Source organism: Euprymna scolopes, chromosome 39, assembly GCF_053919585.1.
Source record: "Euprymna scolopes isolate OS-2025 chromosome 39, ASM5391958v1, whole genome shotgun sequence".
NCBI classification, from domain to species: Eukaryota; Metazoa; Mollusca; class Cephalopoda; order Sepiida; family Sepiolidae; genus Euprymna; species Euprymna scolopes.
In genome coordinates, this window is record NC_136520.1 from 28,009,813 (window position 1) to 28,030,753 (window position 20,941).

Here is a 20,941-nt window from a genome sequence, read left to right on the forward strand (position 1 = left end):
ATATTGCTTTTCATGCTTGCATTTTTCTGTTGTAATCCATGAAATAGTTTTAGTATAGAATATTTTAAGTATACAGCATTTTCAGTATATAATACTTTGAGTTTACCATATTTCTATTATGCAATATTTTCAGTATACCATATTTTCATCATATAATATTTTCAGTATACAATATTTTAGTATACTGTATTTTGAGTATACAATTAGCGCAGAAAACTTTCAGTATACACTATTTTCAATGTGCAATATTTTCACTAATCAATATTATAAATATACAATATCGTCAATGTAAGATATTTTCAGTATACCATATTTAACCTGCATTTATTAGAAAAAATATTTTTTCGCACAGTTCGAAGACATATTTCTATACATGGTTAGTATGTGACATGTATTTGATAGTTTGAATATATCTTTTAATAAATTGCAGTTTATGTTGTATTATGTCTATATTTAATTATTTCTGATTGGCTAATAAAATTATAAAGACAAGCTTCAGTGAAAGAATCTTATCCAGTAATTCATTTGCATAGGAAAATTAGCCGATCTAAGAGGATGTCATACAGATCGTACCGTACCTTAATGCACGCTTACGCAGTCGACGCCACAAGGAACATAGTATTAACTCGACTGCTTTCTTTTGTAACAACGGCATTTATTTCCTGGTACTTTATCTGACCATTGTCCTCTCGAACAGCATTTTAAACGTGCTCTCAAACGTGTTCGCTACGTGCTCTCGAAAGCGATCTATCTCCTTTTTATACTCGTTTTATTTTTTCTTACCGTGACGTTATTTCGCTCATGGCTTGGTATTTGTGTATGTCTGCCATACGCGCTCTGTTACAGTACGATGTATTACAAATTTTGAGATATTTTTTATATATAGAATTCTTTCGTAGACAATAAAATAACGATAAGAACTGATAAATAGGTCATTTAGATGAGAGCAAAGTGTAGGATCTGTTTTGATACTACACTTTATTTTCTGAACTCGGTCAGTGAAGGAGAAATATTTCAAGGCGAATGCAATTTTTATTTTGTCCCAATCCATACTATTGTTTTTAGGCAGCGATGTGTTTTCCCCTCATCAAAAACAAATCTTGGGTCTAAATCTGCCCTTGTGGAGCAGCAAGTCAACATATATATTATTATAATAGAAAGACTTAAACATGGAAAAGTAAAGGACTAGTTGTTAAAACTGGAAAAGGAAAGGACAAGATATTCTAGTAAATAATATAATAAATTTATTGCTTAAAATATTGTAGCATTAAGAATTGATTATATAATGTTATGAATTGAATTAAAAATATCTTAATGCTGCAATATTTTAAGTTATAGTTAGTTCATCATTAAACTAAACCCTATTACTTTTCATGCTCGCATTTTTCTATTGTGATCCATGATTTTTCCAGGCTTCCATTAAATTCACTTGTTCTTTGTTTAATTTCAGTCTTATTTTTTGGCCCCATAAACATAACATACACATATGTAATAACACTGTACGGCACTCGTCTGCTTTCAATAAAATCCCCAAATTATCTCTCTTTCATGCTTTCATTCTCTCTGTTTCACTTGTTCCTTCTCTTTTCGGGATAGCAGTGAATTAGTAGCGACAGTAGTCGCTGAAGCAACGTAGTTGCTATGAAAACCAGTCATAAAAAAACGTCGCTCACCTCCTTACGTTTTTTGACGATTTTGAACGCCAGTACATTCATCATAACTTTTGTTTTACTGAACGAAAATTGAAAAAATATATTTTCACAATATAGTTGAGAAGGTGATCTATAAACTGTAATAATTGTTTGAAATTTTGTCGAAAATGTGTGAGCGGTGAAACTTTAAGGCTGTTCTAAATGACTAAAACTGCCACTTAACCATATATTCAAACACTACTGTGTTTGAATGATACGCTGGTTCTAACCAAGGTATAATATACATGTTTATGATGAGATGTGATTAAATGAAACCGCTGTATGTGTGTGTGTGCTTATATGAATAAAGTGTTTTGAAGATCTGGAAAAAAAAAACGTACAAGATTGAAGATTAATTTACCCACACGTAACTAAAATTTCTGATTTTCATAAATGCTTACATGAAATAATATTTTTGTAATTGCAATTTCAACTACTTTTTCTGTTATACTAATTCTGTGTTTCCATACTTTTTTTCAGGACAAATTACTATCGAAAATAGATGAGCGCGATTTGGAGACTGCAATTAAAGAAGAAGAAGAGGTATGCTAAACACGAGAAGGAATCGATATTTCGTTCAATTAACTAATTAAAGAAATCCAATCATCGATTCGAATTAATCACTGGGGAATTTTTAACCAAATTATATTTCTTCATTACACAATTCGTTAGTTCTTTGAGAATTCGCTTAATTAAACTTGGCTTTTTTAATTGGACATTTCTAAGATGTTATTCTTAATTCCAATAATGATTGAGTTTACAGACAAATCTCAATTTTAACGACTCTTTGTTGAAACGGTTCAATATTCGTATGATCGATATACGCAGGGTGTGGAAGAAATCGATCGCATAACTTCGGGAGTATGTTCTATAATGGTTACATAATGTGAGGTGGATAGAATGGTTTATGGAACAGGGTTAAAAGAATGACTTAAACGGGTAAAAAAACTGAAGGGTAGCACTTGATTTCCGGAGAAAAGGAATTCTGTCGCATAAAGTCTTACAGTGTCGCTTCTATAACGAGTTTACATTCTTTTAAATATTTAAAGAACGAGTGAATAAAAATCCATAAAACTTTAAAAAAGTGCTTACAATTCAGCTATTTCAGTCCAAAAAATAAAAGTATTTAAAGTAGTATTAGCAAAACTATGGCAGAAGATAGGAATATCTGTTGATTTCAGTGTATCAAGTTATTAACGAGGTTGAGAAAAAAAAAACACAATATACCAATGACTTTTTATTGAAATAATTTTCAAACATTACATTAACTAGGAAAAATGCTTAGAACACAATAACTACATAGCAATTTCTACGTTGACATAATTAGTAGGGGGTATACGATCCTTTTTTATGAATGACTTGTAAAAGACGTTGGTCCACAGAATTAGTTAAATTTGTGATTTCGTCAACTGTTATTCCTCACGATACTTCTTAGAGAGCATCCCACAACTCATCTTTGCTCTTAAATTGGCGTCCACTTGCATAGAGGTGTCGCTTTATGATACTCCAAAGGTTCTCAATTGGGTTCAAATCTGCTGAATTTGCAGACCACTCCTTCTTTCGTCGCACAGAGAACCCCAGTTGTTGCAAATACTCTTTGCTTTTGTTTGCTGCATGCGAGGGAGCATTATCCTACATTAAATAATGGTTCTTCTGAACGTCAACCTTTGCTTCTCTAGCCATGGTTCAAAGTGCTCCTTCAGAAAAGCTATGTAAGCATTTGACGTAATTTTTACGCCTTCTGGGACTCTCCATGGACCAACTAAAGTACTTCCGATAATCCCAGCCCAAATCATTATCCCACCACCACCTTGTTGGCGCCTTAAACGCTAATGACGATGTCGTTCATCTAGGCCCCATCCCTTGCTCCAGCCATCTGGGCCAATAAGAGTGACACGTACTTTATAAATGAACAAAATATTGGAAAAATCCGTTTTATGTAGTGTTCTGCAAATTTCAATCGGTTTTGTATGTGACATTGCTTTAATGGAGGCTTTGTCACAGGCTTAACAGACTTTGCAACTTCTTTCAGAAGGTGACATCGAGTACTTTTTGAGACATTCTTCAATCCGGCTTGATCAAAGACTTCTCGACTTGTCTGCCCAGAGTTCTTAACAACTTCACGTTTAATTTGGAGTAGAGAACGGCGTGAAACAACTGTAGATTTACCTTTATCAGCTCTCTCACGTACCTTTGTAGGGTTCTTGACAAAGTTCTTCACAGTTTGATGGTACCCTCCTATCATTTTCGATATTTCGAATGTAGTTTTAACTTTTTGCTAGCTGTTCTGAACTACTCAAACCACCTTTATGACCCATTTTATTAACGAAACAAACTGCCTTTTTAATAATTTGACACACCTCAAATACCGTTGATTTAACAATTACAAACGCCAAGTTGATTACATCGCGCGGAAGAGTAGGAAAATTTCACAGTACGCGCAGCTCAGTATTGCCAGCGTTTCCGAAGCTTTTGATACGAAACTACAAGTAAGTTTCTGAAATTGGTAAAAAATGTTATCTCGTTAATAATTTGAGAAGCAGTGTATATATACACACTGGTCAGCACCTTGCTTTTATTGTCGCTGTTATATATATATATATATATATATATATATATATATATATAGTCATCCACATACAGCACTGTTTCACAGCTCATCAACTACCTCAAGCCAGGATCGAAACCCGATCGCCCAAACGGAGCTTCTAACCGTTGCGCTATACGGCTGCTGCTATGCGGGTAGTGAATTAACAATGTTTTGACATTGTCCAAAGTACCTAAGCTCAATTTGTTTACACAAAGAGCATCGCTTCGTATGCTAATGGTAATTTGTATATCACATCCCAAATACTCAACCTAAGATAGGGAGCATTATATATATATATATATATATATATATATATATATATATATATATATATATATATATATATATATATTAAAATGAACACATATGTTTGAAAGCCAAATCACAACGCAATATTATGAAGGATAAAGTATATTCATTTCTTTATAATTAATATATTTCGAAGTCTCCGTCTTCAGAATTTTGTACATTTTCTTTTTTTTTCCTTCTTTATTGCCATAGTGTTATTTGTAGAAAGAAAATCAGTTATTAAAAGAAAGTCCGCACGTTGTTCCTCTGCGGTGTTTATTATTATTATTATTATTATTATTATTATTTTGAAATGCCCAAAGAGCGTTGACTACTCGTTATTCAGTTAAGTTTGTAGGTTCCGTGATAGAAGCGTTGATTTAATTTTAAAGTAGATACATACGTATTAGATACATTTGAAAGCCAAATCACTACGCAATATTATGGAGGATGAACAATATTTATTTATTTAAAATTAATTTATTTCGAAGTAAAACTTCATCTTCAGAATTTTGTACATTTTCTTTCTTTTTCTTTCTTGCCATGGTATTGAGTTGAATTAGAAAGTCAGTTATTAAAAGAAAGTCCGCATGTTCTTACTCTGCAGTGTTTTTGGAAATGCCGGAAGAGCATTCACCACGCGATATTCAGTTAAGTTTGTAGGTTCCGTGGTAGAAGCGTTTATTAAATTTTGAAATGAATACGTATGCATTAGATACGTTTGAAAACCAAATCACAACGCAATATTATAAAGGATAAACAATATTTATTTGTTTAAAATTAATATATTTCGAAGTATGATTTCATCTTCAGAAGTTTGTACATTTTGTATTTTTTCTTTCTTGTCAACGCTTCTATCACAGAAATACAACTTAAAATATATATATATACATATATATATACATACATATATATATACATATATATATGTATATATATATATATATATATATATATATATATATATAAAGAATTATAGAACATTTTTCACGTAAACATTGCAGTTAAAATAGCGTGTTGGAGTAATCCTCTTTCAAAGTATACTACAACACATCGTTAAACTATTTTAAAATTATACTACACTATTTTTGTATTTTTCAAACTATACTACACTACATCTCTATTTTAAGCTACATTACACTACCTCATCGTATACTGTTTCATACTAAGTCTTTCAATATTCTGTAATATTATATTTTTAGCTTCAAAGAGCTGAAAATTAATAACACGAATAGAAGGTAATTGACAACAAATTGTATCAACATCAATACTGAAGTAATGGGTTGTCATAGGTTGCTTACGTACTTCATACTAGTTAGATATAACGGTCCTATATAGTCCGGAATGGTGCATAGTGACGAAATAGATTCAATCGCCATAACATATATAGAAGTAATCGATAGTATCGTCTCCAGACAAATAGATATCAAATATCCATTATCAATAACTGATCCAATCTTCAAACGAATCTACATTTGTAAACAAAACTCCACATGAAATTGATTTGAATCCTTCAATTCCACTGAATTGATTTGGATGTCGAGAAAGAATTTATTTCACGCACGCGAATAAATATCATTAATTTCTTTGAAATCTATTTTGTCCGTTCCTTTCCATTGCTTTAATGGTAGAAATTACATTTGATGCCGCCATATTAGATGCTTGTTATTTCGCACTGGGAATTCGAGAAACTTCTTGTGATCTCGGAAAGGATTAAACTAAATATTCACTCCCCCATGAGGCTAATTTTGTTGATTTGTACTGCAGTTGGTTTCGTTGGGAAATGATATGTTTCAAATTCAATTACACACGCTAACAGTTTTAACAAGTTTTATGTTTCGCCATAACTAGTGGATAATCTAATTAATAAATGACGTTTGCAAATAATTCATTCTATCAGAGATTTCACTTTGTAAAAATGTCTTTGAATCGTCCAAAGCAGCTCAGTCCGTCGTCCCAGTCGTTCCCGTCGGTTTGTCACGCTTTTGTTATTTCCACAAAGAAGGTTATGTTTTCAGTCGAATTTGTTGATTTGTCGCTATGTTTGTTTGTAAGTGTATTAATTAACACCAACATCGTTTGATTGATTGGCACAAAATATCGTGTTGTATAGTGGGGGCAAGAGATGACGGGTTCATATCGGAGACATTAACGGCCGTTCATAATACACGAATAACGATGGTGATGACACTTTTGATGAGGAAGACATTCATAACAGTTCTTTGAACATCATGACGACTGTGATTGATAAACATGGACGGAGACATTTATATCAGCTCTTGTTAAGACAGAGGAGGGGACACATTACCTGTGATGCAGAGGACACATAATGCTTGTACAATGTTCGTAACAAGATGATGATAAAACACATTTACCTTTTTGGTTGTGAGGAATGACGACACAAGACAAACAGTCATCATAGATGGTTCCTTTATTATTCAATGTACCGATCGGTGATGTCAGGAATTCAAACTTAGATCTACATTGTGTATTTTCTCCCTTCGCCTCTAAAGGACTCCCACTTTCCAACTGACTATCACCGTATGTCATCTGCTCTGATTATCTGATCCTTATCAACTCTAACTTCGAACCCTCAGATTCCTATATTGAGAAATAGCCTTTGTTTATGACGTCAGAAGTGTTTTTACAAACGTGACTATATCACGTGGACTTACGAATGTTTGTCCAAACACACGTTTGACAAACAAAGAATCCTCAATCTAATTCTAACCAATTTTTAAACAATATATTTCAACTCGCATTGTGCATTCATTAAACTGACATATTTAATATCTAGATTTCTAAAAGAATGGACAATCGACTCTTTTTTCCGACATTAACAATATTTAACTATTTCTAATAGAATTAACAATAGACTAAATTTCTAACATTCCATTTTCCCATTATCTTTAACACTTGCCTACAGGGTTCGATTCTAACCTTATCCTAATATTATTTTCACTTATCTAGTATGTCTTCTTACTTACATGCGAAGGGGACAGCTTTTTCATGTAACAATCGATCATCTTCTAAAAACGGATTTAATTTTGGGATACCAACATTAAGGTCACTGATATGGTAATCTTGTGGGATAACTTTGATTCTGTTCACTATGCAAGTATGCTACCCTGGCCATATTGTAGCCAGTGACCTTGATATTTGACCTTGACTGTCGAAAGCTCAATCAAGGTGGCAATTACAGTGGCATTTCAACTTCGAATGTTTCCAAATATTTTTGTATTCATTTTGTGTTCTTTGATAACAATAACTACTATGCAACTTTTCAGTTTTATTAGATGAATAGTTTTTAAGTTATCAATATTTCGATGGTATGACCTTGGTAATACTTCATACAGTATGACACAGATAAAATCTATCTTTATGTCATCACAAACAGAGATATGCAGTTTGATGGCTAACTTATAAAATGGGCTTTTAATCGCATGATTTAATCATACAAATTCAAGTTCTACAGGTTGGTCAAGAGACATTTGAAATGTTTGCGAAAGGAAAGAAAAGGGTCATGTATTCGCTAATAATTGATGTGTATTTAGAGTACAAAGTCGTCTCTTAAAGATCTCTTGCTTGCTTAATTGCCGCCATAAGTGCCGATCTAAATAAGATTGGACCTGATGGTGGCAATTAAAAAAATACAGAAAATTCTGTATGATGTACTCGTTACTGAACAAAGAAGTCATATTCCAAAAATCATGTAAATCTATTAAGTACTTTATTCCAACTAAGAAAATTAACATTTTCGATTTTTAGCGATTTTACTACTAACATTTGATTGTACATAAGGCTTATTTCTGACCTCTCAATTTCGATTTGAGTTGTCTCCCCTTTTATATTTCATTGAATTTCATGATGGCCGACGAAAACACTACGGCTCGCTTAGTCGTAAAATTAGCTTTGCTTTAATAAAAAAAAAACTACTTGATCAAATTACATGCTTTTTGGAGTATTTTATCTTTGATCCACAACGGGTGCATACATCATGCAGATCTTTCTGTATTTTCTTTATTTTTAAATAACGTCATAAGTGTCAATCTGAATAAGCACCGTGCACTTTCTTAGGTTTAACTTTCTCTTTGGATAAGAGTTCATTTATCTCTAATCGGTGGTGGTGCGTTTACCGGGAAACCCATACTGTGCTGCTCAGGCATTTTATATAGCCCAAAGTGCGCTAATTCTGGTGCACTTGCTTTTCAACTTAAGACGTGGCCTTGTGCTTAATCTCCTAGAGAGGTAAATATAATAAAAAAATCTTTCAACGAAATGAAAGACATTTTCGTTTTATGAATTCAACTTGGCTTAGTCGCTAATCTAGAAATGCGTGGACATTAGTATATTTTTTTATTCAATTTTCACCCCAAACAAGGCACAGTGTCACTTTGAAGTAGAAGGCTACTATCGGGAACATAAGTTGTGGGGGAATTATGAAGGGAGATGAGAAGCGGCATGTCTGTTCACATTACACTTGAACTTCTGCATGTCAGTACAGTTGGGAAAGCAGAATCACGGAAGGGAGTTCCAAAGTCTAGCAGTTCTGGGGCAGAAACTATTGGAGTAGAATGCTTTCTTACATCTAGGGATCTCTACCGTGAAGGGGTGGGATTTAGCTGCTTTTCGGGTTTGTCGGGGATATTCACGTCGTTGGAGTAAAAGTGAAGTGCTATTACATACATATAACATTTGGAGCATTAAATGTACAACATTTGAAGGTTCCTTTCATTGTTTTTCAATATTTCTGAATATCTATGTTTGTAACATTTTAAATGTTAAACAAAAAAATCGCAAAACGTGTCAACGTCAACGCTTGTAATATAGTGGGATTATAAAACGGGAGGTGTATATATAAACGAGTGTGTATGACAATCTATATATATATATATATATATATATACATACATACATATATATATATATATATATATATATATATATATATATATATATATATATATATATATAAGCGAAAATGTGTGTATGTATGTTCGCTTTTTGTGTATGTCTTCAAAATGCTTTTTCCCGGCGGATTCCCGAGGCCGTCATTCATTTTTAAAACTTTTTATATCACGTCTAAATGATAATATCTACGACTTAACAACAGTGGTCGCCTCTCTATTTAATTTGCTTGACTTTGAAACGTTAATTATTCGACATTTTCGGATCGGCACGTGTTGCATTCGTTTTTCGGTATAAAAAAAAGCGAAACTCGATTCGAAAATCACTGGCCCACGGCCAGTGGTCTCTAGAAAGCGATGTAACGATTGGTCAATGTCGACTTCGTCATATCAGACGGTTGCTTTCATTTCTAGACGAGACACTCCCCCTAATAAACAGGGAGCTAGTTTTCCCCAAAGTTAGGTGAAAACAAACAAACGGGGTTATTGACCTTATTAAAAACTGTCCCGCAGAAAATGTTAACTGCTGAATAGCTATTGCTTACGATCGCCGCATGTGCATTAAGCTTTTCGTATAAAAAAGAAGCCAACAGACTTGCGGTAAATAAAACGCCTGTCCGGCACTCAAAGTTCACGTCAATAACTCGTCACAAACGGGCACCTGCCAGGTCGCACTTTTTTTTCACACTTTAATATTTTCCAACTGCGCGTCAAGGCTTCGTTTATTTTAAACAACCAACGATTTTTCTTTTCATTTACCAAAAAACACACACACCTACAAACACCCGGGCAACGCCAGGTATCTCTCGCTAGTTTATATATAAACGTTCATGTCTTTACTTGTCTATTGAATGTATATGATGTGTATGTATTTATGAGGTCGTCTATGATCGTCTGATGTTCTCGTGTGTGTATGTGTCGATATATTTACAGATACAGTTCAATGTACATATAACATTTACAACAAAAAGGCACAGATAACAGATAGTTCTTTGTGAGTTTATATCAGTCAATTAAAGAAACATATCTGTTCCCTCTTGTTTGACGGAAAGCTACAGAGAAGAATCATCGCAATGAATCAACAAATGTCAGCGATTTTTTCAACAGTTTTATTACAGATGTTTCCCCATGAGAAAGCTGCACGCATGGTCCTACGTTCCTTATATTAGATAAACGTTGGATCACTCGCTTCCTCGGGTGAACCGAGCCATTGCGATTGGTTGGCTCGACTCTATGTCTGTTCTTTTCAAGCTCTAACCACTAACTGACTAAAATTCTATGTATACAAAACCATCTCTAAACTAATGACGGCATCAACACATATCAGTCATGACCATTGCGTGGTGTCAGCTACATTTTTTTTATCTAGTTAACATTCCTGTTTGTGTTAGTTATGAAAGCAAATATTTCTTTTCATTTTTAACACATATTTTTATCCTAAAACAATACCATTCGCCTTTTTTCATTTATTTATTTGCGGACTAATATCCTCTGCCCTTCGTCAGGTGGTTAACTGCGACGGGATAGAAATGCTGAATCTCTTAACTGTATCTTCAGTAATTACTGCCTTCCATAGTTGTCGTCGTCTCACTACAGAAATTCGCTCAATATATGTTACCGTGACATAAGCTGACATATATTCGGTTGTTTTCTAACAGTATTTTGTCTAGTTTATTATTTATAATACCTTTTCCCAAACTTACCATCTCCGAGAGAGAGTCGGCTGCCATTTTGAATTTTCCAATACATCGGTAAACACTGCATGTTTTTCGAGCTGAATAAACATGTTACACTGAATAAAAACACAAAAAATATATCCAGTTAGGTAGAAAAGTAACTTATCTTGCCTTTGATAACATTTATTTGTTCTATATTTGTTTTTTGACAACTTTTTCGAATCTATGTGTACAGTAATACAAACCCACATATTCTTTGAATGAACTAAAATTTTTCGTTATCACATTTGATGAAAGATGTAGTCCCATTTTCGCAATGCGTCTGACCAATGATGCTTTTGAACCCGCGACCAGCACTGCGATGTCATCAGCAGCAGCCTGGGCATAAATATTCCTATTTTTAAACTCCTTTAAAAGAGGATTCAGCATACAGTTCCATAGTAAAGGTGATAAAATCCCACTTTGGGAGTTTCATTTAACTACTTCCCTTTTAACAGTTGCCCTCAGTAGTTCTACTTGAACTGTTCTGTGCCTCACCATATACTCAATCCATCGGATGAGTACTGGTGGCACATTGAGTTCTCGTAGCGACTTGAACAGACTACTGAAGGGTATGCTGTCAAAAGCTCCAACGATATCTAAAAAGACACCGAGTGCCATCTTCTTTTTTGTTAGTTTACGCTCAATACAGATCACGAATTCATGAACCGCAGTCTCGGTAGAGACCCTGGCTCGGAACTACTGTGATTGAATGATAAATATTGCATAAATGTGTGTTTGAGAGCTAATTTATTTTGACAATCATTAATAAATATTATAAATTTATATATTAATACAATAGCAATAGCTGGAAAAATCATGGATTATATGGAAAAATGCGCGCATGAAAAGTAATATTCTTAAGATTTTATTAAACCTGGAAAAGTAAAGGACAAGAAATTCAACCTGGAAAAGTAAAGAACAAGATATTCTAGTAAAGTAAAAAATAAGAATTTTTTAGACTTAAAATATTGCAGCTAAAAATAAAATTTGAATATTGATAAATATTTTATTTATTATTTGCATATGTTGTTGTTTATTGTTGAGTTAGAAAGAATTAAATGATCCTAATTATGATATAATAAAATTATTAATTTTTATGTAAATTATAAAATTATTAATTCCATCTACTAACTAACTAACTAACTAACTAATGAATTAATTTTATTCAAACAATTTTCACTGCATAAATATATGCAAATAATAGGGCGGAAATAAGTTCAATCCAGCGACTGACACCCTTTCTAACTCAACAATTAACAACAACATATGCAAATAATAAATAAAATATTTATCAATATTCAAATTTTATTTTTAGCTGCAATATTTTAAGTCTAAAAAATTCTTATTTTTTACTTTACTAGAATATCTTGTTCTTTACTTTTCCAGGTTGAATTTCTTGTCCTTTACTTTTCCAGGTTTAATAAAATCTTAAGAATATTACTTTTCATGCGCGCATTTTTCCATATAATATACATATTCCCAATGCGGACCAATGGTTTCATTGCATTGAATCAACCATTAGCGGTTGAATGAAATCAATACAACTCATCAGCGACTTTGAAAAAGCGAAACAACGCCCTGTTTGCTTACCTTCGCTTTGTTTCGCTTTTTCAAAGTCGCTGATGAGTTATTGCGTAGGGAAATGTACACACACACACACACGCACGCACACACGCACACACACACACACGTTCACTTTTATAGATATATAGATAGATGCACATATATACATTTATATACAAATACATATGTAACTACTTAATTTATTCACATAAAATTAATATACGAAAGTATAAATTTAATTCAAAAGTGCTCAATACGTAGGCAGAGCTAGTTAGTAAGTTATAACTATCGCCATATATATTTTATAACTTACTATAAATACATATATATATATATATATATAAGTGAACGTGTCTGTGTATCTGTGTGTCTGTGTGTGTGTGTGTGTACATTTCCCTACGCAATAACTCTCTTAATTTTACGTCTACAGACTCGAAATACAGGGTACTGAGATTTGGGAAAATCTTTGTGATCCGTTTTCGGCCAGAATTATGGCTGTTAAGCGGTCAAAATTAAACGATTTGACCTTTGAAAACGTTACCACACTCCTCCGACAATTTTGGGTCTAAACACTTGAAATTTTAGATATAGGTTCCTTGGACATGGATTTAACTTAATAAATTGATTTGAGCCCCAAACAATAAATGTTAAAGGGTCATATAATAGTGGTCAAAGTTTAACAAAATTTGACCTCTCCGGTCTCTATCAAATTACTCAGACAATTTCTAGTCTTAACATTTGAAATTTTCCATAAAGAGTATTCAGAGATAGGGCAAGGTTTTTAATCTTTTTGGGTAGAAAATTTTTAGGACTAATATATAAATGTATGTATGCATGTATGTTTGCATGTCTGCCTAAAACTTTCGACAGACGCGACGGATTTTACCAAGATCGGAATTGTTTTGAATTTCGACCTTTCACACGACAAATATTGAAAACTTGGCTGAAAACATTAATATCTTCACCTTCAACTCGGCATTCTTCTACAAGGGTGGGGGGGGTCGCTTTTTTCGCCGATATTCTTAAAAGTCATCCTCTCCTTTCGATTGTTTAGCCTAAATTTAAACCTACGTCCTTACAGTTTGATGGTGGTCATAACAGCAAAGACGTCAGTTTTTTTCCTCGTTCTTTTCCTTCTTCGCGGTAAGGGTTCAGGCCTGACTTCCTACTACCATTTTTTTTTTTTTTTTTTGCTCAACATACACATCCAAACACCCGAGCAACGCCGGGCTGAGATGCTAGTACATATATATATATATATATATATATATATATATATATATATATATTGTGCAGGGTTGTTTACGCATACTGCTCTTTCTTTTATAGTCGTTTCATTCGTCGTTTCTGACTGTCGATTTCCTGTATTGTTGTGCCGTGTACTAGTGGATGTTTTACGAAAACCAATAAAATAACTTACAAAAACGCGATGAAAACTTGTTGAGGTTCAAAGAATTTATTTAGACAGTTTACTCATTGGGGCGAAGACCACTATGACTAATCAACTAATTAATTCTTTACTTACTCAATTTTCTTAGGTTAGTTTTAAGGATAGGCGATGTAGACGAGAAAAATCTCGAGGTAACATTCGCTCTCTACGTTGTCGGGCGCATCTCGCCCGTATCGCTGTTACGGTAAGCTGTAGTTCTATTTATCCATGATCGAGTGCCAAAATGCTCGGCGAATGTATATAACAAATACTGTCAATTTTGTGTATATAAAAAAGTGACAATTTTATTCTTGCAATAATACTTCCACAATATGCTATGTATTGAGGGAGGGAGAGAGAGAGAGAGAGAGAGAGGGAGAGAGAGAGAAAAAAAAGATAAAGATGTTCAGTGGCAAGTGATTTGTTGACGACTGATCACACAGGTCGGCTTCCTCCGCTGTTTCTTTTCTTCTCTCTCTTTTTTGCGAATTCCATTTATTTACCAACACATCTCCCAATTGTACATCAAATCACATTCCAAATGATTATTTACGTTTTCGAAACTTGATCAACTAAAGAATGTTGCATTCCAGGTTTGTGTACATTCTTCCCAATTGTTATGATGTTTTATGACATTTCTTGGTTTGAAGATTTGTCAACAATATTTGCTTGTATGCACCCAGCTCCATATGTGTGTGTGCTCAACAAGCATCGCGAGAATACTATTCAACATCTCTTCTAATGTGAAGCTTTCTTCTTACAAATTCTTTTTACAAATCATTTTCTTTCTCGCCTCAAAGGAAATAACGTAATTACCTCATTTATTGCGTCACTTGCATTTCTAGCGCGTTTTATCTACGTAGCTAATCATTAATCCCCACTCAACCACGCCAATGCAGCCGGATATATATCCGTTTTCCATCAGGTTATCCTAAATGAACTATGATGACCTCAACAAAATACTAGTTAACTCAATCGCTATTTACTGTTGTAGTGTGCTAATGTATAACACTGCGTCAAATGCATTTTTTCGGTGCTATTTTAAGTAAAAATAAAGAGAGACACAAATCGAAACACCCAATGACAATTATGACTTCGATGAAAGAGTAAAAAAAGGCAATCTATTTCCGCTTTGAAGGTATTTCAGTAATGTCGTTTGCCATTTCAATTCCATTTCGAAATTGCCTCCTTTTGTTGAAACTGCATTTGTCTGCAAAATCTCGTTTAGTCGAAAAATTAACAATAGGAAAATGGCGTAACATGAACTGCATGAAAATGCGATTAAGAAGATAGTTGGCTAAGCAGATAAAATTCGTATATAAATTTAATTTGCTGCAGTTCACAGATTATATGCAGTTTTGTATGCTGGGAATACAACGGCTATAAATGTACATGGATCGACAAGGGGACATGTCGGAAATTCATACAATGACAATCAACATAGGCATACGTATTTTGTGCTTGCAGAAATATATATATATATTACTTTGTGTACAACACATACAAAAGGCATATATATATACATATATATATACATATATATATATATGTGTATATATATATATATATATATATATACAAACACCTCTTTGTGTATGTTTGTGAGTTAGTTCCTTATCGATTCCGAAACGGCTGGGCCGATTTTTTAAAATTTAAATACAGATGTACTTAATTTATCTGGGAGTGTCCTTAGATAGGTTTTGTATCGGAAACCTTCCAAGAAGTGTTGATAATCAAAAAATTCTGATCAAAGATGGAACAGTCCAATTCTGACCAAAGTGAATATCCTTTCAGAGTCCAAGACTACAAGTGCAATTGAGAAGTTTTATTACCGCACAAATAGAAAGGCCTAGCGTATAAAATCAACAGTAGGTTCTTCGATAAGATAGAGAGGCGTTCGAAATGAATGCTTCTGCTTAGAGCAGAATTGGACCATGATATTGATTTTTGCATTTTAAACTTCAATTCAAATCATTACATAAAATTATTTTATATAATCAACAGTATGTTCTCTACGGTACATTTCAATGCATTGTGGACTAAGTCACTGTGGAGCGACATGTTAAGCTTTTTCATGTTTTACCGCGGTTAGGGTTTCCAATATATATATATATATATATATATATATATATATATATATATATATATATATATAAAATAGGCGGAAGTTTCTCAAGAGTTCTTTTGGCTATCATCTCATCAAGAGAAAATCGATAGCGTACAAAATAATATTATGTTGAAAGTTTAAAGAGTTCTAATGGGGAACTATTGAATGTGCCAAAAGTACGGGGACAACTAAAATTAAGCTTATTGACGTTTAAAAACGATTAAAATATTGGCACAACGAAGGGGGGGGGGAAGCTGGAGAAAAAATTCAAAGTTCTCCAAAGAAAAACAATTCGTTTGCTGTTTACTTTTGCCGGCACAAAGAAGGTTTACGCACCGCAATAGTGACAGACTCCAAAATCTTTAAATAGTTTCTGGAGTCCGCTCTATGTAGCACCTCGAACCATTCTATTTTATATCTATCGGCACAGCACGGGTTGTCAATAAAATGCTGGCCAATAGCAGAGTCCAAGGCTGCAGAAGGAGGGAGACTACCAGACCCCATCCTCCCTTGTCTGATCTTCGATGGAACATGCTGGTTTATACGAGTCAAAAGATGCAAGGATGTTCGCCCAACATAACCAGCATCGCACTGGCATTTGAATTGATACACAATATTGCTATTTTGGATTTAAGGCAAACTATCCTTGCGAAAAGAAGGAAAAGCAGGTCCCGTAGTATATAGTAAACGCAAGGACACAGAATAAAAGCAGTCGTAAATACTTCTGCGAATCTGTTTGGAAAGTCTGTTACTCTTTTCCCCAATCCACAGTAATTTTAAATAAACGGGCATTTCAAAGGTCCAAACTTTTTAGGGGATTTAAAATCTGCAACCTTTTTGAAAATGCAGTCATCAATAAGGTCAATAATGGTTATCCTGTTGACCTGTTGATAGCATTAAAAAATAAAAACATGAAGACAGGTCAGGGATGAGTCGCACGAAAGTCGCTTTTAATCTCTGCCAAACTCTGGCATTCTTTGGCACACATGCTGCAGACATGAGCGCCACTGGCAACACTTCTTGATGGTAATTTCTATGATTCAGATGCCGCTTCAAACCGCCTGCTGTTTTGCACGTCCGCGCGCAGTTGACACAAGTTAGATCTGGCAACACATGACTGTTTTGTGGCCCATTGCGCTGATGAGCAGTCTGGCGGCTTATAGCCCAACTCTGCTCAGACATAATCTTCAGCACGCCTCACACTACAGACCAATTTAGCGCCCCAGCTCATCAACTGCTTCTTTCACACGCTTCAGTCGTTCATACTGGGTTGATCAGCCTCAAACTCGCCACACCTCTCCGCAAGGCCCTTCTCCATGACCCAAACCAAGACTCTCACAGTTTTTCTCATCCATCTCACATTTTTTCAAGGTGGACCTCAAACAATCCTTGGGCATCATTTTAGGCTTTTGAGCCAGACGTTTTCCCTCGGCAAGTTCGCTATAAAGGAGTTGTTTGTGAAGTCGACTGTCTGACATCCTTACCACATGACCACTCCATCTCAGTCTATGTTTGATAATAAGAGCTTCAATGCTTAGCCATGTATATGTATGTATGTATATATATATATATATATATATATACATACATACATATTCGCGTATGAAATCGTCAAGCAGAAGCGTTAATTGCCATAAATATTTTCCATAAATTACTACCTAGTCCATCTTTTGAAATTGGTTACTGAAAATCGATATATAAAATATTATATCTCCTTACATAATTTTATATGAACACACAGACTCACACACACGCATACATATATATATATGTGTGTGTGTGTGTGTGTGTGTGTGTGTGTGTGTGTGTGTGTGTGTGTGTGTGTGTGTGTGTGTGTGTGTGTTTTGACATTTTCACCCCAAACAAGGCACAGCGCAACTTTGATGTAAAGGTTTACTCTCTGGAACATAATTTGCAAAGATACTGTATAGGGATTTGAGCATCAAGACGTCTGAATGCATTACAGTTGAACTTCTGCCTGTCAGTACATGTCAGTACAGTCAAGGAAGCAAAAGAATTAAAAAGAATTCCAAAGTCTAGCAGTCCTCGGGAAGAAAGTCTTATAGTAGAAGTCTTTCTGGCATTTGACGATTTCTACTGTGTAGGGGTAGGATTTTGCTGCTTGTGGATTTGTCTGATGTATTTACGCCGAGTGGTACAAGGGCTTGTAGTTTGTCGGAGCACTTACCATTTAAATACTTGTAAAATAGGCAGAGAGATACAAAATTTCGTGGATAGGACAGTGGTTGAAACCTAGCTGACAGTGCGGACCTATTACATTGCTTAATAATAATGGAAAAATGTTCAAAAATATCAAATTAATCTCGAACAACTTGTATTGTAAGTTATTAAGGTTGTTTGTAAAAAGACCTAATTTTTAAATACAAATGAGTCATTACACACTAAAGCAAATGTCACTCGAATGTCAAAGTTAATGAGCTTGTCAATTGAATGATTATTATTGCTATGAGAGGGTTGAAAATTATTGGTGTCTTGACAAGTATTTGTTAATATCGGACATAAAAACGATTATGTTGTAGTCAGCTGGCAAGCAGCACTTTGATATTTTTCCATGGATGAGAATATCTCTGAAAAAAAATGTTCAAGAAAGTTAATTTGATTTTTTCTGTGCGAATGTTTTTTTTTTTGTTTTTGTTGTTGTTGTTGTTGTTGTTGTTGTTGTTGTTTATTAGTGGGGGGTTCTGGTGCGAACTGGCGTGTGTTGCTCTTACGGCTAATAATTCTGTTTCAGTAAGTAAACGAAGTACCCCAGCACTAAATTCTAAAAAAGTGTCTGAAGTAATTTATTAAAGAATTATAGGGGACCGTTTGCTATGTGTATTACAAAACTCAAGTGAAAAATCACTGAATTCATCATACATTTTTTCATTTTATATATTTTTCATTGCAACAAATGAAATGATTGTCAAAAAATTCAAAACAAAAATAAATTTGTAAAAATATTTTTCATAATCAAATTCGAAAAAAATGGCTGACAATGATTTGACATTTCTTTAATTCCTTTTGAGACATGAATTAAAATTGACGTGCAACGTTACGTATTCAACCTAACACGGTCATTATGTCAGTATGAATGTATAGTAAGTTATGAAAATGCATATGGCAATTAAGCTACACATAATGTTCTGCCTTTTCATCTTCGTCACGCTAAAGTGATAAATAATTAGCATTTAAGTCCTTACGGGAATGAAACATGGAGAATTCTCTGTAGCTTACTTGTCATATATATTTTCATATATTACTATGTAACTCTTCTACCGTATAGAACACTTCTGAAGAAAATACTAAAAGTCGATACAGAAAAAATTATATCTTGTTATCTTCATTTAGATAAAGGAAATAGTATATATTGTTTTTATTTATACAAACACAATAGCTACACATGTGCAATTTCTTTAAAACGTAGCGTCTATATATCTTCTTCATATCTATGAAGTTGTTTTTTCTTTCGCTTAGACGTAAATTAAATTTTAAAAGTCTACATTTTCTATTTAAAAATTATTAAAACGAACTTCCTAATATACTCAGTCATGGATATGCAAGCGCCTACAAGAAGCTTAACTAATGTACATATGAATTTGAAAAACGGAGCTTAATTAGTTACTTATAATTGTTATGATTTATTAGTGGATCATTGATTTCATTTCTACGAATACGCTGAATTCTATTTATGTATATTTTCTACATTCTGCATAATTGCGTTGAATTTTGGATGAAAACGTTCTAGCACACCTTATTGTTTGTTTTCGATTTAAGCTAATCGCATCCAAGTCATTATTTTTTAATCTTTTGAAATCAAGTATATACATATATATATATATATATATATATATATATATATATATATATCAGGTATATATCAGGTATATATCAGGTATATATCAGGTACAATATTACTGGAGTAAACTTGAATACTTATACACTAAACTTGAATGCCTAGATTTTAGACAGACGAGGATAGTATCCTTGCGTGTTTAAAATCTTTCTGTACGGGGATTTGTCAGAGGTTCTGACATATTTCTCATGCTGTAAACTGGAATAGCTACTCTATTTATAGAGGGCAGCTTCTAATACCAAATAAGAAGCCGTAGATAATGAGAAACTAACTAATAAAAATGATTAAAATAAATCTAATATTAGCAGGCTGGCACTCAGGATAAAAAGGACAGCTCAACCCATTTATACACCAGGGGGAAAAAAGGTAAGAAATGGTGTAACACTTCACTCCTCTGAAAGTGACAAAAAAGGTCCTGACCCCCCTACCACCACAAATTCGGGCAAACAAAAAACACAGCATCGAAGGTAAAAAGCACAACCATGATCAGTTTCAGAAAGGAAGGCCCTATTGTTTTGCTATCATTATTCAAAGTTGTAGAAGTGGATCAAACTTCAAACGCGAAAAGATAAAAACTAACCTCCAACTTGGGAACATCGATCCCATGGGACGGAGGGTAGAACTACCGACTATCAACGCAATGATTGTAGGTTCAATTCCCTGTTAGGGAAAGGTTCTAGTCTAGCCGCACAGATGAGTTGAACTGTGTGTGAATGACTATATATATATATATATAGAGAGAGAGAGAGAGAGAGATATATATATATATAGATAGATAGATAGATATAAATG

The 20,941-nt window shown here is 33.8% G+C and overlaps 1 protein-coding gene across 1 annotated transcript in view; it reads left to right on the top strand.

The window, feature by feature from the left end:
• LOC145263683 (uncharacterized) overlaps positions 1-20,941 on the top strand; it is a 376,378-nt gene that overhangs the window by 343,070 nt on the left and 12,367 nt on the right. Inside the window, exon 2 of the mRNA XM_080120569.1 lies at positions 2,172-2,234. Within this exon, the coding sequence (XP_079976695.1) occupies positions 2,172-2,234 (63 nt within the window). The remainder of the gene's footprint in view (positions 1-2,171; positions 2,235-20,941) is intronic.